The sequence below is a fragment of the Rana temporaria genome, chromosome 7 (assembly GCF_905171775.1).
Source record: "Rana temporaria chromosome 7, aRanTem1.1, whole genome shotgun sequence".
Taxonomy (NCBI): domain Eukaryota; kingdom Metazoa; phylum Chordata; class Amphibia; order Anura; family Ranidae; genus Rana; species Rana temporaria.
This window is the reverse complement of record NC_053495.1, coordinates 100,711,207-100,732,547: the sequence shown is the minus strand read 5'-3', so window position 1 is coordinate 100,732,547 and position 21,341 is coordinate 100,711,207. Positions and strand designations below refer to the sequence as shown.

Sequence of the window (21,341 nt, the reverse complement as noted above, 5' to 3'; positions counted from 1 at the left end):
TTAAAATCGTTTAAAAAAAATCTTTAAAAACACACTCACATTTCTCTGTGCTAGCTCCCAGGGTAATACAGTAAAAACTTTTGGAGAGAACTGCACCACTTCCTGTACCAATCATGTGAGCGCCCTCTACATAATGATGTCACAATGCTCCAACTCCGCCCAATTTGTTTTGTCCTATCGACTTTGTCACGGGAAAAGAAGCAGGCTTTATTGCTTTTGTGACGACAATCCAACTTTTTTGTTCAAATCTAAAATGCCTCCTGCCATAAGAATGTTGATCAACCTTGCAGCAGAGAACTAGGAATGTGCATCTGTGGGTGTTTGTAGTTTTCAGACTCACCAAAAAAAAATATCATATTTAGTTATCGTTAAGTTAACTGACACGTACCAAGACTGACAATTTTAGACTAATTTTTGGGACCCTGTAGCCACAGTGCCCTCATTCTTTCCCCCAGCTATCCTCAAACTTAACATAAAAACTCTTGAAATAGAAATATTTTCCAGGAGAAATTGTTGTACTGAGCATTGTAGAGCAGTTGGTCACATGGCCTCTGTCAAAGGTAGAAAAGTAATAATGTTTAGTTATAGCTAGCCAATGGCTGAAAACACAGTGCCAAGTGCTGGTCACATGACTGGTAAAGATCACTTTGAACTCTATGAAAAGCTCCCTGCTGCACTCGCCAGCTTTTGAAGACATGCTTGATTTTCCCTTGACTGCTAAATTTACACACAAAAAATACTGTGGCAGCTATACAGGGTGAAATCAAAAGAAAAAGGTTAACATGTTTTTTTAGTGTTCTCTCCTTTACTCTGCTGCTCTAGGCACTGGCATGTGAGTGTATCATAGATTTATTGCACTAATTATCATTTACACTTAGTCCAACTCCAGCCAAAACCTTTTTTTTTGTTGTTTTTCAGTTAAGGGGTGTTAGTGCATCTGTAAGTTTTTATTGCTGTCAGTATTTCCACTGGGGAGATTTACTGGGTGTTTAGGTCCTCCTACCCTGCCTAGTGATGACCCATTCATATCTGGATCCAGAAAACAGTGACACACCTGATACTGTGTAAATGGGCTTTACTGGAAAAGCAAAACTCCCTGTAAAGGAAGCTTGAGGTAAGCACTTCAGAACTGTAAGGCCTCGTACACACGACCGAGAACTCTCGTCGTAAATGAAACGTCGTTTTCCTTGACGAGTTTCTTGTCAGGCTTGTCGAGAATCTTGTCAAGCTTTCTTTGCATACACACTGTCAAGACAAAATCTCGTCGTTCTCAAACGCGGTGACATACAACACGTAAGACGGCACTATAAAGGGGAAGTTTGATTCCACTGGCGCCACCCTTGGGGCTGCTTTTACTAATCTCATGTTACTGCGTGTTAAGTAAAAGTTTGGTGAGAGACGATTCGTGATTTTCAGTCTGTTACAGTGTGACGAATGTGCTATCTCCATTACAAACGCTACTTTTACCGAAGGTGCGCTCCCGTCTTATACTTTATTCTGAGCATGCGCGCGTTTCTAAGCATACACACGAACGTGTTTCTCGTCGTAAACCAGCCCGTAGAGAAACACGATGAGGAAATTGAGATCCACGACAGTTTTCTCGGCGAAAAACATACACTCGACTATTTTCCTCGACAAAAAGCTCTGCCAGCACTTTTCTTGATGGATTTTGTCGAGGAAAACGGTCATGTGTACGAGGCCCACGTGGTAGAACAGTCTCAACTACTTCCACAGAGAATGTCAAACAAACATACCCTAGTCAAAAGACTCATAGGCTCAGCCCTATATTTCTTTGTCATTAAAGCTTTCTCTGGAAAGATTCCATGTAGACAGGAGATAAAGAATACACAATTCCTTATCAGAGATCCTTAGCACTCTAACTATTGAGTAGTCATATGCACTTGTGGGATCAAATCTATGTATAGCCAAAAGCAGGGACAGCTTCATACACCAATCAATATCTCAGACCATAAAAAATATAAAGAGAGGACCAACCCTTATAGAGTGGTAAATTAGTAGAAAAGACTTTTATATAAATGAGAAGTATAGCCAAAGCTCTTTTGACTATACTTCTCCTATGGATCACAAGAGCGTAGTTAGTTCTGCACACCTGTGACCCATTTTCAGCTGACTAAAAGCCTGCTGTCAGCTGACATCACAGACACTGGTCCAGGCCCTGAAAATATCCCGACCATATGGTTGCAATCCGCGCAGAACCCTTGACCCCAATCTGCCTATTGAGCTGTTGAGAACCTGGGTCAGCGGCTCCTGCCCCTTCACAGCCCAGAGATCCAGTGAGCACTGGAGGGGCAGAGCAAGGAGCCGATGGCTAACAGTTACCAGCTCCCAGCAGGCTGAGAGCCGAGCGATCAGTTGTGTTTGATTGCTCAGTTTTCAGTCTTAGAAGCGGCGGATTACAGCTAATCTACAGCTAACTAATTATCTACTATCCCTCTTTCTACTAATTTGTTTTAATTCTGTTTTTAACTTTTTTACCTATTATTCTTTTACATTATACTGTATATACTTAATATACTTTTAATATTTTAAAGTGTAACTAAAGTTCAAAGTTTTTTTTTTACATTTTGGACAGAGTGGAGATGAATTAGAACACCTGTTAGTAATTTATTGCTGCTTGTGCCCCCATTAGGGAGATTCACCCGCTCTATTTGTCCCGTTTACTGTTATCATCAAAACTGAAAGTAAAAGAAAATTTTTGGGTTGTCCCCAGAACAGTGATATATGTGAAATCTTCCAATGGGGACACTAGATAGATTTTTATCTACAGTAAAGCCTCATACACAAGGGCCAAATGTTGAGAGACATTGGCCTGTTCTAAAAAAAATGTCCGACATTCAGCCCATGTGTATGCCACCCTGTCCGACAGAAGCCAGAAGTTTGGTCGGCTTCTGTCAGATGAGCATGCTCCCAATCAGCGCTCTCAGCCAATGGTGGAGAACGCGTACACACGGTCGGAATTTCCGACAACAAATGTTAGATGTGAGCTTTTGGTCGGATTTTCCGACCGTGTGTAGGCTCCATCGGACATTTGCTGTCGGAATTTCCGACAACAAATGCTTGAGAGCTGGTTCTCAATTTTTCCGACAACAAAAGTTCTTGTCTGAAATTCCGATCGTCTGTATGCAATTCCGACGCACAAAAATCCTATGCATGCTCGGAATCATTGAATTTCATTTTTCTCGGCTCGTTATAGTGTTGTACGTGACCGCGTTCCTGACATTCGGAATTTCCAAATCCACGGTTTTGTTGTCGGAATGTCCGATCGTGTGTACGCAGCAATAGTGTGTACCAGGCTTAACACTGTTTTATTAACCTAACACTGATCCCTGTAGTGTTGCCTTGTTTGTCCTAAAAAAGACAATACATGTACTCTGTTATCTCAGATAATCACAAAATTACCACCAAACAAACGGGCTCATAGCAGTAAAGTAAAAACTGCCGGGGTCCATAAAAGGCGGTAGGGGAAATTAAGTGATTAAAATGAAATACTGAAGCGCATTATGGTAACACAAATACTTTGGGTTTTTACAGGTCATTACTTTTGGACACTTAATCAGGGTGGAGCAACAGAAATGCCTCGTAAAATTAGTGAAGTATGGGGAATTCCATCTCCAATTGACACAGTATTTACAAGATGTAATTGTGGTGGCAAGACATTCTTTTTTAAGGTATGAAATCATATTGTACAAATGTAATTAGTATTTTAATTACAATTATTATCCAATAGAAATATACTGTATGCCACTTAAATGTCTACGAATTCTGCCATTAAATAATCATACTTTGGTTGCAGTAGGCTACAGTGGCAGCTGGTGCTCCAATTTTTTTTGGGGTGGGGCGCAAACAAACGAAAAAACAAAACAGTTGCAGCTTCACTGTGCCCATCAAACGCAGCTACTATGCCCATCAATTGCAACCACTGTGCCCATCAAATGCAGCCACTGTGCCCATCAAATGCAGCAACTGTGCTATGCCATCAAACGCAGCCACTGTCATTATTTATCGCCACTGTGCCCATCAATTGTCACCACTGTGCCATGCCATCAAATGCAGCCACTGTGCCCATCAATTGTCACCACTGTGCCATCAATTGTCACCACTGTGCCATCAATTGTTACCACTGTGCCATCAATTGTTACCACTGTGCCATCAATTGTCACCACTGTGCCCAGCAATTGTCATCACTATGCCATGCCATTAAACGCAGCCACTGTGCCATCAATTGTCACCACTGTGTCATCAATTGTCACCACTGTGCCATGCCAAACTAAGCCACTGTGCCATCAATTGTTACCACTGTGCCCATCAATTGTTACCACTGTGTCATCAATTGTTACCACTGTGCCCATCAATTGTTACCACTGTGCCATCAATTGTTACCACTGTGCCCAGCAATTGGTACCACTGTGCCCAGCAATTGTCACCACTGTGCCCAGCAATTGTCACCACTGTGCCCCGCAATTGTCGCCACTGTGCCCAGTAAAATGCTGGCTGCCACTGTGACCTGGCACTTACCTTTCTGGGGTCAGCCGTGCTTCTACCACCCTTCGATGTCTTCTCCCGCCCTCGGTGACGCTTCAGCCAATCAGGTTACCGCTAACCAGAACCGGTGAACCTGATTGGCTGAGACACCTGTCACTCTTATCCAAGGAACGCACCCCCCGTGTGTCCAGAGGATAATCATCTGGAAGACGACTACAGTCTGAGGCCATAGGCCGTTGGCTCTGATAGGCACTTCCACAGCTGCCGTTATTCAGATGGCCGGCGCTCATCAGGGGGCCGGCCATCTGAATATTCGGCAGCAATACATAGATTCATGCAATGCATGAATCTATGTATATTGTGATCAGTGGCGTGTGCGGGAGCCAGAGGGGGCGGCGCTCCCTCGCCCTCTATGCACGCACCGCCACTGCTAGGCTAAATGTACTATAGAAATAATATTGTATGTGATAATCACAATAATAGGTGTTTTTTTTTTCAGCGCTCAATGCTAAACATATTGATTGCCATAGCTTTGTGAATTCAACCTAATAGATGTATTATCTCGCTAATGTTCTTTAACACTTAAAAAAAAAAAAAGATCAGGTAATATGCAGAATAGATCTCTATTTGCATTGAGAAAAGTAGTTCTATTTGCTAGATTGTACCTCTCATTCCAATTATCATTGTAATTATTGGAGAATGGAGGTTAAAAGCAGCCTTTATAGTGTGTACCAGCCAATATTTGTATGCAACCAGTGTATGCTTACCAACTTCAATGAAAAAAAAAAAGTCCCCTCCACCCAAAATAATTGAGCACAGATTAGGGGGGCATGCTTACCCCCTAGGCATAAATTGCCCCTCCTCCCAGTTCAAAACCCCCCTGCTGAAATACCCTATCCAAGCACAAATCCTCTCCCCCAAACCCCAGCATTTCCCCTCCTAGCACAATCACCCCTCCCCTCCCTAATCCCCTCCTCCCAGCACAAATCCTCTTTCCTTCATTCCCCTCCAACACAAATCTCTCCAAATTACCACCCCTAGCATACCACCACAAATGTGCCCTCCTCAAAAAAATCATACCCCCTGAATACCCCCTCCCAGCACAAATACAAAAAAATAAAAAAATAAAATGTACTTTCTCCAGCAGTAGAAATAAAACACATCCTACAGTCAGTCAGTATATCTTGGGGGTAGAATATATATATATCTTTGTGTTTACAATTTTTGCAAGCTGCAAGAAAATAATACAAATACTTTCATTCAAAGGGTCCACGCTACTGGCGCTTTACTAATGATGCTATGGACAAAGGATACCCTAAAGAAATTATCAAAGGGTTTGGAGGACTTGGGGGTAAAGTAACTGCTGTACTTTCAGTGTCTGGAATTAAAACAAGACCGGAGTCTGTCTATTTCTTTAAACCAGGTAAACAATTAAAAAATGCATGGCTGTATTGGTCACATAGTTTGATCCTCATATATCAGTTTATTCAGCATCCCAGTTAACATTGCTTAACGTGGAAGTAAACCCTCCTATCATTTACAGCCAAGGAAGCTGCCATCTTGGCCTCAGTTTGATCTACAACTGCCATGATGCTGCACATGTGATCAGTTATGACACCAGCCATTTGATGATTTGACAGTTTGGTTGAGAGCGCAACCAATGGGAGTGTTACATTCCCGGCATGTGCCGGAAATGTAACTGTTTTTTTAAACAGCTAAATGAATGGGTTTACTTCTGCTTTAACTGAATCATAGCTTGCTTTGACCTGTCATGCACTGCTGAGGTTTGTCCTGATTATGATTGGGCTCCTGTATTTTCCAAACTTCACCAAATCAATGAAATACAAAGCTAAACAAATATACATAGCAGTACTTTCCCTGGAAATTACAGAAGGTAAATAAATAATGTATGTACTTCAAAAGTTAATAATGAGCAGGGTCAAACTTTGCCTTCACAACAGCTTTAACCTTGGAGCGCTGTCATATGACTACTGACGTATGCGTCATGAATAAGATCGAAATCTACTTTGCACTCTTCTTTTTAGAATTTTCCATAAAGGTTGTACATAAGTGCTGGGAATTCCTCAAACATAGACATGGATGACTATTATGCATACCCTAACATGTCTAAAAGATAGCAACAGACCTTGAGTGTTAACGTGGACTCATTGGCCATTATACCGATTCAAATCTCTAGGAAAGCTCTATTTAGGCAGCAATTAGCGACTATCTTGTAAAATGTCTGCGTATCTGTGTCAGGAATCTTCAGTTTGTGACCCCTGCCAATGATTTTGTAAATGACTTGTCAATGCTGTCATTTATTAACAGATACACAAATGGCCATTCGCTTCAAAGTGTTGCAGCTTTTTTAACCACTTTCACCCAGATGTATACCATAAAAAGACCAAACAGGGAAATACAACCTACTAATATAACTGAGAATCAATAAATATAACTGACAATAGGTTGCTTTCTTTCATTCAATATTTTTTGCACTTGAAGTATGAGTGAAAATGTCACAAAACTGTTGGTCAGTATTATAGCTGAGACATGGGCTAGTACAGAGGTATTGAATAAGGAGACCAAACAACAATTTGATACAACATTTTTATTTAACTTTGGTAAAATTGGCCACGGTGTCATCCATAAAATGTGGGGGCGGGGTTACAAAAATTTTCTCAATAAATAAATTAAATTACAAAAGGCCAAATTGGCTAAACTTAAAACTTTAAAATCAAATTAATTTCTGTCCATCCAGCAAAAGCTGGACGACTACTCCCCCCATACAGACGACCCCATGACTTATTATGACAAACTGACAGGTAAGGGTGGGCGGGCGGGCGATGCTGCTTGTCAGGAGATGTGACTGAGCAAATCGCCTCAGCCTCTCCCTTATATAGGCTCGTCCAGTGCGGGTTTTACCTCACGCGAACGGACCTATCAGAGAAGGGGGCTGCCGCAGCTGACCAATCAGAGGCTGTTACTACCCCAGAGCGCGGCAGCCCACTTCTCCCTCTGCTCTATCCCATGCAGGCTCAGCATACTGCCGTAGCCTCACATGGGCTAGTACAGAGGTATTGAATAAGGAGACCAAACAACAATTTGATACAACATTTTTATTTAACTTTGGTAAAATTGGCCACGGTGTCATCCATAAAATGTGGGGGCGGGGTTACAAAAATTTTCTCAATAAATAAATTAAATTACAAAAGGCCAAATTGGCTAAACTTAAAACTTTAAAATCAAATTAATTTCTGTCCATCCAGCAAAAGCTGGACGACTACTCCCCACCGGCCGGGGCCAACCGCGAAGCTGTTGGCCGAGGCCCCCCACCACCGTGGCTGATTCGATCATGGACTGGATACCCATATTAAAAATGTCCAGGCCAATGCCTGACAGATGAATTTGGTCAACCCGAAACAACCCAGGCAAAAAACCCTCTAACTCGGAATGACGAAAGGAAGAGCCACCAATTGAAGGCATAAAACTATGAATCGTCCTATTTAGCCGTCTGCGGATTCTATCCACGTAGAAAAGGGTGCCGTGCGGCGACCATAACAGCCTGGGAACCATCTCAGAATATACTAACACTGAACCTGGGAACATTTGAGTTATGGAATAGAGATCCCTTTTCATTTCACATAACAAGTCCCATGTGTTGAATTTACCCAAGTCATTAGCCCCCACGTGGATAACTATCACTTGGGGTTGAGGCCAGACAGAAGACAAATAAGCTAGGTGGTCTTTTAAATTGCGCCACCGCATACCTCTAACACCTGACCATAAAATTAAAAATAAATCAGGATCAAGCCCCAGGTTAGCAGAGTATGATCTGGATCCGGAGTGCTTGTAAGCCCAGAACACGTAGGAGTGACCTATGACCCAAGCGATATTCCTGGATAAATCTGAAAGAGAATCATAAAGTTAGAAGACTGGGACGAACATATAACTTATATCTATTGCTGCCCCACCTGCCCACTTTTTTAACCTTACTCTCTGAAAAACCTATAGAATCAGCTGTGGTGGCAGCGCCAATTCGGAAAGAATGGGAAGAAAATTGGTACCCAGATAAATTCAAGCGCTTCAAACAGGAGGCCAAAACAGCTGAGAACTGGTACCTAGTTAGAGAGGACAAGTCTTCATGAATAAAAAAAAAAAATCGTTACTCAATGGTCTGACCAAAAGATAATTACGAACATGAAACACGGGACAGATAGCCTCATTAGGAGAACTGGATAAAGAAAACCACTGGCCAACCTGAGAGGACTTTGATCTGGACAAAAACAGACGGACAGAACCGACGTCAAACTGAACATGAGAAAAACGGAGAAATGAAAAAGCGTTTCTATTTGCTGCAGTAAACTCACCTAACCGAAGGGCTCCAAAGAATGCTATAGAGAAAGCAGCCTTAAAAAGCAAAGATTCGAAATTGGATGAGCAGACATCTTGAAGGATCTGAAGAAGATCGATCAAAATGGGGATAGATATGGGACGCCTATTATCTAAAGAGGGCCTAGACTTTTTGAGGCCCTTCAAAACCTGGGTGACCTGAAAGAAAGAGGTAAGAGCAGGAAGGCCTGCAAACTTAAGGAAAAAAGAAACTCCAGCCAATATTTTACCTATGGAAGCCGGGGACAGATTAGACTGAATGAGAAAGGACAAAAAAGACAAAGCCACGTAAGAAGACACATCTAGTGGATCCAAACCCAATGGTTGACAGAAAGAGCACCATTTGTGCCATGAAAGCCTATAATCCCTCCAGGTGTTTTCCGCTACTGAAGCCTTGAGATTCCGGAATATTATTCCCAAATTAAGCCCCAGAGGAAGTCTGGGCAAGGGGTGCCATGTTGATCCGCTGATGGCGCCAACTCTCGGAATCTCTTGAACTGTGAACGAGATAAAGAATCTGCTATGTTATTTTCTTTACCTGCAATATGCTCAGCTCTCAACCATATATTACAGTTCATACAATGAAGTACAAGGAAACGCAATAACCTCAGAACGGGATCAGACTTAGAGGACAGAGTATTGATGGCAAAAAAGACACCTTTATTATCCGTATGAACTAAGATTCTACGATTCCTAAAGATGTCTTCCCACACAACCACCGACACAATCACTGGAAAGAGCTCCAACAGAACTAGATTTTGAAGTATCTCCTTCTGGAGCCAATCAGGGTGCCAGGACTGGGCGCACCAGCGCCCATCCAAGAAAGCCCCGAACCCAGCAGAGCCAGCTGCATCGGTGAAGAATTCCAACTGAGAACTATTAATAAAGTCCATTTGCCAGGCCGAGGAACCATTAAACTCATTTAAAAAGCATCCCAAATTCCTAGATCATCCTTGATGCTTTTTGAAATTCGGAAATGAGCGTAAGGGTTCACCATACCTTTTATGGCTAACGAGAACCTGCGCGAAAATACCCTCGCCATAGGGATGACTCTGGCTGCAAAAGCAAAAAGACCCAGCAAAGATTGTGCCTCCTTTAAGCACACCTTCTTACTGACAAGAAAGGTTGCAATCATAGACTTCATTTTATGTATCTTCTGTTGTGGCAATCTGAATTCCATTCGTTCGGAGTCAACCGTGATCCCCAAAAATTCAATAACTGTCGTGGGAAAAACTGTTTTCTCCTGGGCCAGAGGCACGCCAAAGTCATGACAAACGTCAAAGAAAACCTGTAAAGCTTCCATACACACTGATGACCCCCGGGGACCTAAAAACAAGAAGTCATCTAGATAATGTAGGATAAGGCCTTGAGGGATAACGACTGACACGACCCAATGTAAGAAGGAGGAAAAAGCCTCGAAATAAAAGCATGACATAGAAAACCCCATTGGCATGCATTTATCAAAATAATATTTATTCAAAAATTGAAAACCCAAAGAATTGAAGCCTTGTGGATGCACGGGAAGAAGGCGGAAAGCCGACTTAATATCAGCCTTTGCTAGCACAGCCCCTTGCCCTGCTTGCCTCAAAAGACACAAAGCCTCATCAAATGAGGCGTAGCAGACTGGAGCCTCCACAGAGGCAACTTCGTCATTGAGTGACGAATGCGGTGGGTAAGATAGGTGGTGGATCAGTCTGAACGCACCCAGCTCTTTCTTGGGTACGATGCCCAAAGGGGACAACCGGAAATTAGAGAATGGCGGGTCATTAAAGGGGCCAGCCACCCTACCCTCAGACAATTCTTTGCAAATTTTCTCAAGCACTAAGTTAGAGTGCATGGATACCGATAGTAAATTTTTAACTGGTGTACACCCTGAACCAGTAAAGGATGGCACTAAGAAACCATTGGCAAAACCTTCAGTTAGCAGAGCCGCCATCCTGTGGTCTGGATAGCGCTCGAGCCATGGGCGCATTCTTGCCAGGCTCACCGGAGTCGGGGCCTTTCCCATGTGTGTCCTTGGGTCCTGAATGAGAGGAACTAGCGGCAGCTTTACGAAAACATCTGCTCGCCGCGTGAGTACCGCCACAATAAGAACACTCATGTTTGTATCTACAATTCAATAAGAATTTACATTGACCCTCATTGAATGCAAAGCATACACCCTTCCTGACTGGACTCTGACCATTTGAAGCGGGGCGAGGGGTGAACTGGGGCCTAGGTGGCAGCATAAGGTTTAACCATAAACCAACGTCCTTAGCCCCCCAATGCAGCGATGGGTGCACAGCTAGTTTTTGACGGAAATTCTCGTCATATGAGAACCATGCGGAGCCGCCAAAGTGGCGAAAGGCCTCCGCAATAATATCCAGGTGTTGGAATAAACCTGAGCACTTCCCCGGGAAGCGTTCTCCCATAACTGCTGAATAGATACAGAACGCTTGCAGCCAGTTTTGAAATGTCTTAGGAACCGCTCTCCTCCTATCTTCCTCTGTTCTTTCGCTGGACTGCCTGTCAGATTTAGCCAAAAACTCCTTAGAAGCAGGGAGAAGTGATAATATATCGAGATATTCACCCCTCCAAATTTTTTCTTTGACTGACTTAGACAGATGAAAACCCAGCGGGGATAAACTGCAAGGGAGGGGTTCCTTAAAGGAAGACTCGCTGACCATAGCAGCCGAGGATCTGAGGGGTAAAGTATTATTAACAGCAGGACACCTCACACTCGATCTGACAGTAACATCCTTATTTAGCAGAGAGGGATGACCAGCCTCATGCCACACCACACCAACCTCCTCCATATCAATAGCATTATCGCTATTTCCAGCACCAGTCTCCTGTGCACTCTGACTTACTGTGCATGCCTGAGTACTCAGACTCTCACCTGGTTGCACATACATATTTACATTTTGTGAGGTAAAATCCGCATCATGTATACCTTTGAACTGCTGCACAATGACAGACAAAGATTCAATTAGACTAGAAAATGCAGATAACTGGTTAACATTACTGAAAACAACTTCAGGTAAAACATGCTCACCCAAGTCCCCAGGAGGGGGGGAAGAGGCAGCGCTGCTCCCTTGCTGGCAAGAAGCACCTCTTGTTGCAGCTCCCTCAGCTTGAGGAGCTAAATTATTGGTCTTACATTTCTTTTTTCTTCCAGGCTGTTTCCTGGGGGCGCCCACGCTCATCTCTGGTACTGCAGCTGGGCTGACAGATAAAACAGAGCCACTCTCCTCAGACAGGCAACGCTTCAGCCACTCTTCACCTCCCCTGCTCTCCGCCTTCTCTAGGAGTCTACATAAGAGCTCCTCACGGCTGTCCTGCACAGCGCGCTTCATCCTGAGAGAGAGGGAGAGGCGGGCGATGCTGCCTGTCAGGAGATGTGACTGAGCAAATCGCCTCAGCCTCTCCCTTATATAGGCTCGTCCAGTGCGGGTTTTACCTCACGCGAACGGACCTATCAGAGAAGGGGGCTGCCGCAGCTGACCAATCAGAGGCTGTTACTACCCCAGAGCGCGGCAGCCCACTTCTCCCTCTGCTCTATCCCATGCAGGCTCAGCATACTGCCGTAGCCTCACATTCTGCTAATCAGCAGTTGGCCTAATAAGGTTTACCTTTGCAGCTACGTTAAAGTTGGAGTTTATTTACCTCAATGTCAAACACCCTTTTTAAAATTGTTCATTAATAAAATTGTTGGGACTTTATACGAGACAACAACTAAACCGTGAATACATTTGAATCAATTTTACATTATCATGTGTGCAAACAATCATGTCTATATGCAATTTTGGGCTACATTTAATACATTTTAAAATATATATTATTTACTATGCAGGAACACTTATGTGTGTGTATACATTTATATGTATTTATTATGTTATAACTTATTTATTACATGTTATTTACTGTCCCACATGCATCCATGTGCACCATTAAATAGTGTTTACTAATTGATTCATGATTCATTGATTTGGTTCTGGTGTTGTGCTTCATATAAAGTCCCCCCATTCCCCCATTCCCCTCTTTTTTCTTTTTAAAATTGTTTTCATTTTATTTTTGTCCAACCCTTGTCCTTGAAAATGCAATGTAACAACAACGTAATCAAAGAGAACTCTGGGAACACAGGTTAGGCAATAAAAGATTGTCTGAGTAAATTACAAGTCAATATACATTGACGTATTCCTTTGTGTACTCCTCTTTTTTTTAAGCAGGTGTAGCAATGAGGTCTTGTCATTTGTAAGGGAAATACTTTGAGACCACAGCTTTAGCAGAAGTTTCATACTGACCACACATATAACAATTTTCAAATGGTTTCCTCCACTTTGCATCTATTGGGAATCCCACATAGTGTTATCATTAGTAGTAGTTGTAATGTTACTATTAATAGTAATTTATATTTCTTTTGATCACAAGTGCCACAAACTAAGCAACCTACTACCCACACATTTATTCAACCAGCAGAATTCTGTTGATTTTAAAGCTAACAATTGGTAATAGAGTGACAGCTACTCAAATAGAAAAATAAAAAAATGACAAGGAAAAAAATATAGTTCAGTTGAAAGTGATCATATTTTTTCCCCAAGTTTCATTGGTGGCAATTTTGATACCATCTCCTTGCAGTTAAATCCAACTTTCTTATACTTGCTTTCTGATTTTGGAAATGAAAGTTTGATCATCAACACATGTTTAGTATGTCCAGCTTTATAGAACAGGCTTGAAGCTTGAGTCAACACAGAACTGATTATTTTGTTTTGAGTATTTTTTTATGGTTTCAGCAACCAACCTTTCGAAAAAAATAATAATCTCAAACACTATATAAGTATGATATAGATTTGCTTGATTTGAGTTGCATCTTACACATTCAGTACATGGTGTTGATGCACGTCATGAGCCCGCTTGCTCTGAGTCTACAGAAAATGCAATTAACATTATGTAGTTGATTTACTAAAGGCAAATAAGCTGTTCACTTTGCAAGGGAATTTTCATTAGTGAATGAGTGCTGACTTCCATCATTCAGTAATGTGCAAGAAAATATAAAATTCTTGCATGCAAGTGATTAGTCTATACGCCTTTCGTAAATTAACCACTTTTTATTATTACAAGTCCTGGTTAAGTTGTCTTTTGTTTTGATTTAACTGCATCAAAGAAAATTAACCATGAGAGAAACATTGAAGCCTCCTTTATTGACCTTTAGTTGCCTGGCTGCCATGCTCTTTGTTTAATACTTTACATCTGACAATTATACAGACTAGGTATGCTGAGTTATCTGATGTAGGCAATGACCCCCCCCCCCCACACACACACACATTTTTCTCATAACAGGTTTGCTTTTCAATTGAAGTGGACCACAATATTTTCCCGTACCGATTGTGCATTCTATGTTACATTGCTTTTAATTATTTTGAGTATGATTTTGAAATAACTGTTTTATAGGTGGAAATGTTCAAAAATATACATTCCGTCAAGAACAGACCAAACGGTGCACCAAAAAGAAACAGCCTAGTGTAAATTATCCTATATACTCCCAGAGGGTTCAGACTGTGAAGTTCCGCTTTCCACGAGACATTGTGAGACATCGCATAGAGATACGCCGTACTTTCACTAATATACCACAACCTTTAGGTAATTGCCACTATCAAGCTATATTCATTAATATTATATTGTGTAAGGTGCTTTATATTTAGAAATATAATTCTGTAGCTAATAATTTAGTAGTAACTTCCAAACACAAATAAGAGCATTTAAGGTTTCAATTTAGGTTGCTTTTACTGAAATGATAAACTTTTTTAAAGCTCAAAAAGAAGGGACGTTTCAGAAGTGTTTACAGCTTTACCATTTTCCACCCTCCTGCCCACTGTGGCCTTTTAACCGGGTTATAAGGTGGGTAGGCGGGATGGATATCCGGATTACTTGACCACTGTGATTGGCTGTCACAGTGGCCACATGATCGTGAGCCCATCCCGTCACCTCCTGATCATAAGTAGAGATAGTTCAGTTACTGTCCTTGGAACTTGCAATGAGCCACCAAGCATGTATGTTTGCAGCATGTGAGTGCTTAGGCCCACCCTCCTTGCCCCGTTATATGAGTGTCATGTACTATTCAAGAGATCAAAATGCCTATAAACATTGGATGATTGTAATTTGAGCATATGTTCAGGAGCTTGTGCAAGCTTGTCCAGACTCACTGTACCAAATAATCTTGAGGTAAACTCAGTTTGATAGTACAGAAATCTATCTCTGCTAAATGCTGTTGTTGCTTTAAGAAAAGACTGTCAAGGGAGCTGTATGTACACATTTTTTACATTTTTAAAAAAAATAATATTTTTACTTTTTGCTATAATAAATATCCCCCAAAAATATATAAAAAAAAATGTTTTTCCTCAGTTTAGGCCGAAATCGCAATAAGCGTTTATTGATTGGTTTGCGCAAAAGTTATAGCGTTTACAAAATAGGGGGTAGTTTTATGGCATTTTTATTAATATAGTTTTTTAATAGTAATGGCGGCGATCAGTGATTTTTTTTTGGTACTGCGACATTATGGCGGACACTTTGGACACTTTTGACACATTTTTGGGACCATTGGCATTTTTATAGTGACCAGTGCTATAAAAATGCATTGATTACTATAAAAATGCCACTGGCAGGGAAGGGGTTAACACTATGGGGCGGGGAAGGCGTTAAGTATGTTCCCTGGGTGTGTTCTAACTGTAGGGGGGGTGGACTCACTAGGGGAAATGACTGATCGCTGTTCATACATTGTATGAACAGACAGTCAGGTATTTCTCCCCTGACAGGACCGGGAGCTGTGTGTTTATACACACAGCTCAAGGTTCTCGCTCTGTAACGAGCGATCGTGGGTGCCCGGCGGTGATCGCGACTGCCGGGCATGCGCGCGGGAGTCAGGAGCGAGCAGGGGACGCACACGCGCCCCTAGTGGCCGCTTTGCCTGCCAACGTAGAGCTACGTAGAACTGCGGCGGCTGATCGGCAACCAGTTAAATAAGCTTTCAGCTGCTTTGCTGAATCTTTTAAAGTAAACTTTAGATCTAGTTAGGGGATGTTCAATATGGATCTAAATGAGAGCTGGCTAAAGACAAAGTGATACTAAATACACACTGTACAATGTACATTGTCCCCTCTATTTCTGTATATGGATGATGGCACTTTAATTATTTTAATAGAAATAAAAAACATCTAAGTACCTTTTTCCTATTTGATATACAGCCGGCACATGAGCTAGATATTTCCCAGCCTGTTTGCAGGGAAACATAAGCAGAAGGAGCTTCTAGTCCTCTGCTACGGGTCACAGGTTAAAAAAAAAACAGCCCTTGCAATACAGAGTAAAAAAAAAAATTAATATCAATAAACTGTTTTAAATTGTCATACAAATATATATTTGAAATTAAATCTTTATTATTTTTGGTAATAACATGGTGTCGGCAGATTTCTGCCAGTCACAGGCTGTTTCTCGCCCCTCCAGCTTATGTCTTAGAATAAGAGGGAGGTGAAGCTTCCATTAATTTACATATAATATCCTGTGCATGTTGAGTTTTACTGGCTAGAGGGCATGGAGTAGGAGGAAGGCAGTGGGCTGTCATTTAGCACATGTGAGACTCTATAGTCACATGGGCTGCTCAGATGTGATAGGGAGAAAATGCTCAGCATAAAAACTCACTGAAGACTAAGCATGTGTCGAGTTACCACCACAGCTGCAAAATCCCTAGTTAAATTGGGGACATGAACAGAAAGATGAGATAAAGAGTAGTAATATGAACCAGGTTTTTTGCAGAATACAAAAAACAAAGCTCATAGGGCCAGATTCATGTAGAGCGGGCGCAATTTTACGTAACCGGTTTACGTTACACCGCCGCAATTTTTCCGATTTAGTGCCCGATCCACAAAGCACTTACCTGGAAATTTGCAGCGGTGTATCGTAAACAGGTCCGGCGCAAGGTGGCCCAATTCAAATGGGGCGGGTACCATTTAAATTAGGCGCGCTCCCGCGCCGGACGTACTGCGCATGCTCCCGTCGCAAATTTCCTGACGTGCTTTGCGCGAAATTACGACGCGCCGACGTTTTGTGAATCGCGACGTGAAAAAAGAGTTACGCCAGGAAAATTAAAAAATTTAAAAATAATTCAAAAGTGACGCGGGAAAGACAGGCATACTTTAACATGGTGGAGTACTTTTACACCATGTTAAAGGTGCACTATCTTTGCGACGGAAATCTAACACTCGCGACGACGTAACGACGGGAAAAAGCTTTGTGGATCGCCGTAACTCCTAATTTGCATACCCGACGCTGGTTTACGACGCAAACTCCCCCCAGCGGCGGCCGCGATACTGCATCTTAAGATCCGACAGTGTAAGTCCATTACTCCTGTCGGATCTTCTGCCTATCTATGCGTAACTGATTCTCTGAATCAGTCGCATAGTTAGAAACAGAGATACGACGGCGTATCAGGAGATATGCCGTCGTATCTCTTTTGTGAATCTGGCCCTCAGTGACTGAGTGAGTTTAAACAGCATGTAATACAGAATTTACTGATAGTTTTTATGATGTGGGTTTAGTGGCACATTCAATTCCCATTTAGATCTGTGTTTAACATACTCAAGCTGAAGCTGAAAATTGCTCTAAAAATGCCAACAAAGCTGTCCAAATGCTGGCTTGCTGCACACAATGCTCACGATACAGGTAAATGCTCATATACAGTAAATTAGGCCATTGACCTCCTGATTGCAGACTGATTTTTGTCTCTGTCTGGATGAGGTAATTAGTATAGCCATCATACAAAAAGTACCTTTGATAGTAATATGCATTGTTTCTCTATTAGTTGTGTACAGAAGTGTATTATAGGGTGGCCATAACTAAGCAGATATCTCCTTAAGAACTGTGGGAAGAAAGACAACTGTCACTATGTTTTTGCTACTCAGTTGACATTTTCAATTAGAAATGTCTTCATTTTATCAATTTTAAATGAGAGAATGATCTGTTTCTTTGCAGAAAGGTTTTAAAACTTGATACATTTGTGTAGAAATAACAAGAGTTTCTGATGCTTAGAAGTGCTTGTTATGAACCACCAGGTTATTCCTATACAGGTAATTCTTTCCCCAAGCATCACATGCAGCGGAAGGTTGGGCTGTTCATGACCACCTTTAGTAGGAGGGTGCTCTACTGTATGCCTATTGGAGCAAAAGTAGCACATTTTACAGGTCAGGAAAAGGTAAGCCACAAAGAGGACCTAGAGAGGACTACAGTGTCAAATTAGAGTGCTAGGAAGCCCCAACATGCAGGATCCACCACACAAACTTCCAAAATGCCATGCAGCAACATGTCTTAACACGGCTGTCACAGTGGAATCCATGAGCATGTTGGCTGTGATAACCTGCCCTCAATGGCCGCACTGGACAGGCTCCAAGATTAGCAAAGTTTCCTTTGGGACTACCAGCAGCTGTTGATTGAAGAAAATCTCTTAAAAAGATCTTAAAAAAGCAGAGCTGAGAAAAGACATCTATCCTTCTAAGGCCCCGTACACACGACCGAGTTTCTCGGCAGAATTCAGCCAGAAACTCGATCGGAGCTGTATTCTGCCGAGAAACCCAGTCGTGTGTACACTTTTGGCCGAGGAAGCCGACGAGGAACTCGTCGAGCCAAATAGAGAACATGTTCTCTATTTTCTCGTTAGTCAATGGGGAAACTTGGCTCGCCGAGATCCTCGGCGGCTTCACAAGGAACTCGACGAGCAAAACGATGTGTTTTGCTCGTCGAGTTTCTTGGACGTGTGTACGGGGCCTAAGAACACTAAGAAAAACTGAGCATAGTATATGTCAGAGGGGTTATAGATCCTGGGGCTGGCCTACAGTTTGTTTCTGCAGGCAGCAGTCAAAACATATAACTTCAAGAATCTTGTGCTACTAAATCGACGATAGAGGAAAAAAAAAGGAATTGTTAAGTAATCAAATCATTTTGCAATTGACTGACCACCCTGTACTATACAACCTACCATAAGCAAGGTATCTCACTACTTTGAGACAAAGGAACAACTTTGTGCTTGCAGTAAAAGGTAATCAAAAGAGTGCATCTGTTCTTTTGATGGTAAGATGGGTACATGTATACGATGTTGGCTCCTGTACTTTGATTGCATTTGTTAATGTTTTCTACATTCAGGAATCCTTCACAAAGAACGTTCAGTTCGCTCAACTTGGAGAGGTATCCCTAGCAACATTGTCTCTGCTGTATCACTACCTAATCCCCAAAAGCAAGATGGATTTGATTATTTTGTCTTTACTAAAGGTAAGTTTCTATAGACACATGGAGCAAAAACAAACACAAAAACAAGAAACATGGTACCCTCTGCAATATATAGTGTTCAGAAATGCATGGAAAGTACATAACACAAATTTCCATTTGCTATATCTCTAATTAGAGACTCAATCAGGTTGCTTTGGTTCATGAAAACCACAACTCAGAAAAACTGAGACATTTAATGTCCAGCAATTTTACCAAATCATATTCAGTCTTGGACATTTGAATAGACTATTGTTTCTCTGTTGCAGATGGGGTGGCCATCATCCCTTTAATACTGTACAAACTTTGCAAAAAGCCTCTCTTGGATCTCTCTGACGTGAAGAGATATTTTCTATACACTTTGGGCCAGATTCAGAAAGATCGGCGTAATTTTCGGCGGGCGTAGCGCATCTCATAAGCGCTACGCCGACGTAACTTAGAGAGGCGAGTACAGTATTCAGAAAGAACTTGAGCCCTAAGTTACGGCGGTGTAGCGTAAATGGGCCGGCGTAAGCCCGCTTAATTCAAATTATCAAGGCAGTGGGCGTGTTCTATTGAAATGAGCCGTGACCCCATGCAAATGAGGGGCCGAACGAACGGCGCATGCGCCGTCCGTGGACGTATACCAGTGCGCATGCTCAGAAATCACGTCGGATAGAATGTCTCAGATATGTCAAACACTGCCTATGATGTGAACGTAACTTACGCACAGCCCTATTCGCGTACGCCTTACGTAAACAACGTAAATTTCTACGGGTTTTCCGACGTCCATACGTTAACATGACTTACCCCTGCTTTATAAGGGGTAAACTTACGCTGGTCGTACGCCTTTACGTAAACAGCGTATATTAATACGCCGGGCGCAAGTACGTTTCTGAATCAGCCTATCTAGCTCATTTGCATATTCTACACGTAAATCTACGGAAGCGCCCCTAGCGGCCAGCGTAAATATGCACCCAAGAAACGACAGCGTAAGAGACTTACGTCAGTCGTATCTTGGACAAATTCTGGTTCTTTGAATCACGTGCATAGATACGACGCCTCACATTCGGACTTACGATGGCGTATCTGGGGATACGCCATTGTAAGTTCTTTGTGAATCTGGGCCTTTAAATCTAAACCCCGGCAGATATTAAAATAAAAAATAAATCTATTTATTTATTTTAGATCAATGATTTAGCATCCATATCTACATCTGTCTTCATATAACCCTTGAATAATGTCCAGCACAAAAGGTCATAGACTCAGAGATAGAGTCAGCACTTTGAGTCAACCAGATGCTTGCAAAGTATTATCAGGCCTCGTACACACGACTGAGTTTCTCGGCAAAAATCAGCAAGAAACTTGCTGGGAGATATTTTTTTGCCGAGGAAACCGGTCGTGTGTACATTTTCGTTGAGGAAACTGTCGAGAAACTTGACGAGCCAAAAAGAGAGCAAGTTCTCTATTTCCTCGACGGGAATGGAGAAACTTGCCTTGTCGAGTTCCTCGACAGCCTAACAAGGAACTCGACGAGGAAAACTATGTGTTTCACCCGTCGAGTTCCTCGGTCGTGTGTACGAGGCGTCAGGAAGGACAAGCACAGGGATGACCTTATCAGTGTGCTGCCAATCCCTTATGCGTTTTCAGAAAGGGGCAGGTCCAGAACCAAGCTGTATTGCTTAACTGCAGTGCAGTTTGCAGATGGTTGCAGCACTAAATTATGGATATCTGGCAAAGGTGCCTACATCATAATATTAATGTGTCACAGGATAAGCACCGGATATATTATTGTACAAGCCAGTTGGTATTTTTTATTGGAACATGTGTTCAAATAAAAGCATACATGTTTCCGGTTTCTCTTCATCAGGTATAAAAGAAGATATCATAGAAAGTATAATTATTACTGATTCCATTTTATGTTATCTTTAGGGGACCCCTTTAAACTCCCAAAATACACTGTTTTTGATGTGAACATTTCTTTTAGTAAAAATTTACTTCTGGACCTTACAATGTGTGTGCCACTTTCCTCACCATACACCATTTCATGAGATACTGTATATGCTGTTATAAATGTGCTGCTCCTGGATATCAGCTTAGAAGAGAAAACATACCCTTTGACCTCCAGTCCTGAGCTCTAGGTCTTACTAAAACAGCTATTAGAAACAAGGGTGCAGTGCCCAACA

The 21,341-nt window shown here is 42.0% G+C and overlaps 1 protein-coding gene across 27 annotated transcripts in view; it reads left to right on the top strand.

Annotated features, from left to right (window-relative positions):
- Window positions 1-21,341, top strand: part of PRG4 (proteoglycan 4) — a 153,864-nt gene that overhangs the window by 131,441 nt on the left and 1,082 nt on the right. For all 27 annotated transcript variants that reach the window (XM_040359775.1, XM_040359764.1, XM_040359768.1 and 24 more), the window contains 4 exons: window positions 3,553-3,689; window positions 5,770-5,926; window positions 14,323-14,511; window positions 19,057-19,182. In XM_040359775.1, coding sequence (XP_040215709.1) covers window positions 3,553-3,689; window positions 5,770-5,926; window positions 14,323-14,511; window positions 19,057-19,182 — 609 coding nt within the window. The remainder of the gene's footprint in view (window positions 1-3,552; window positions 3,690-5,769; window positions 5,927-14,322; window positions 14,512-19,056; window positions 19,183-21,341) is intronic.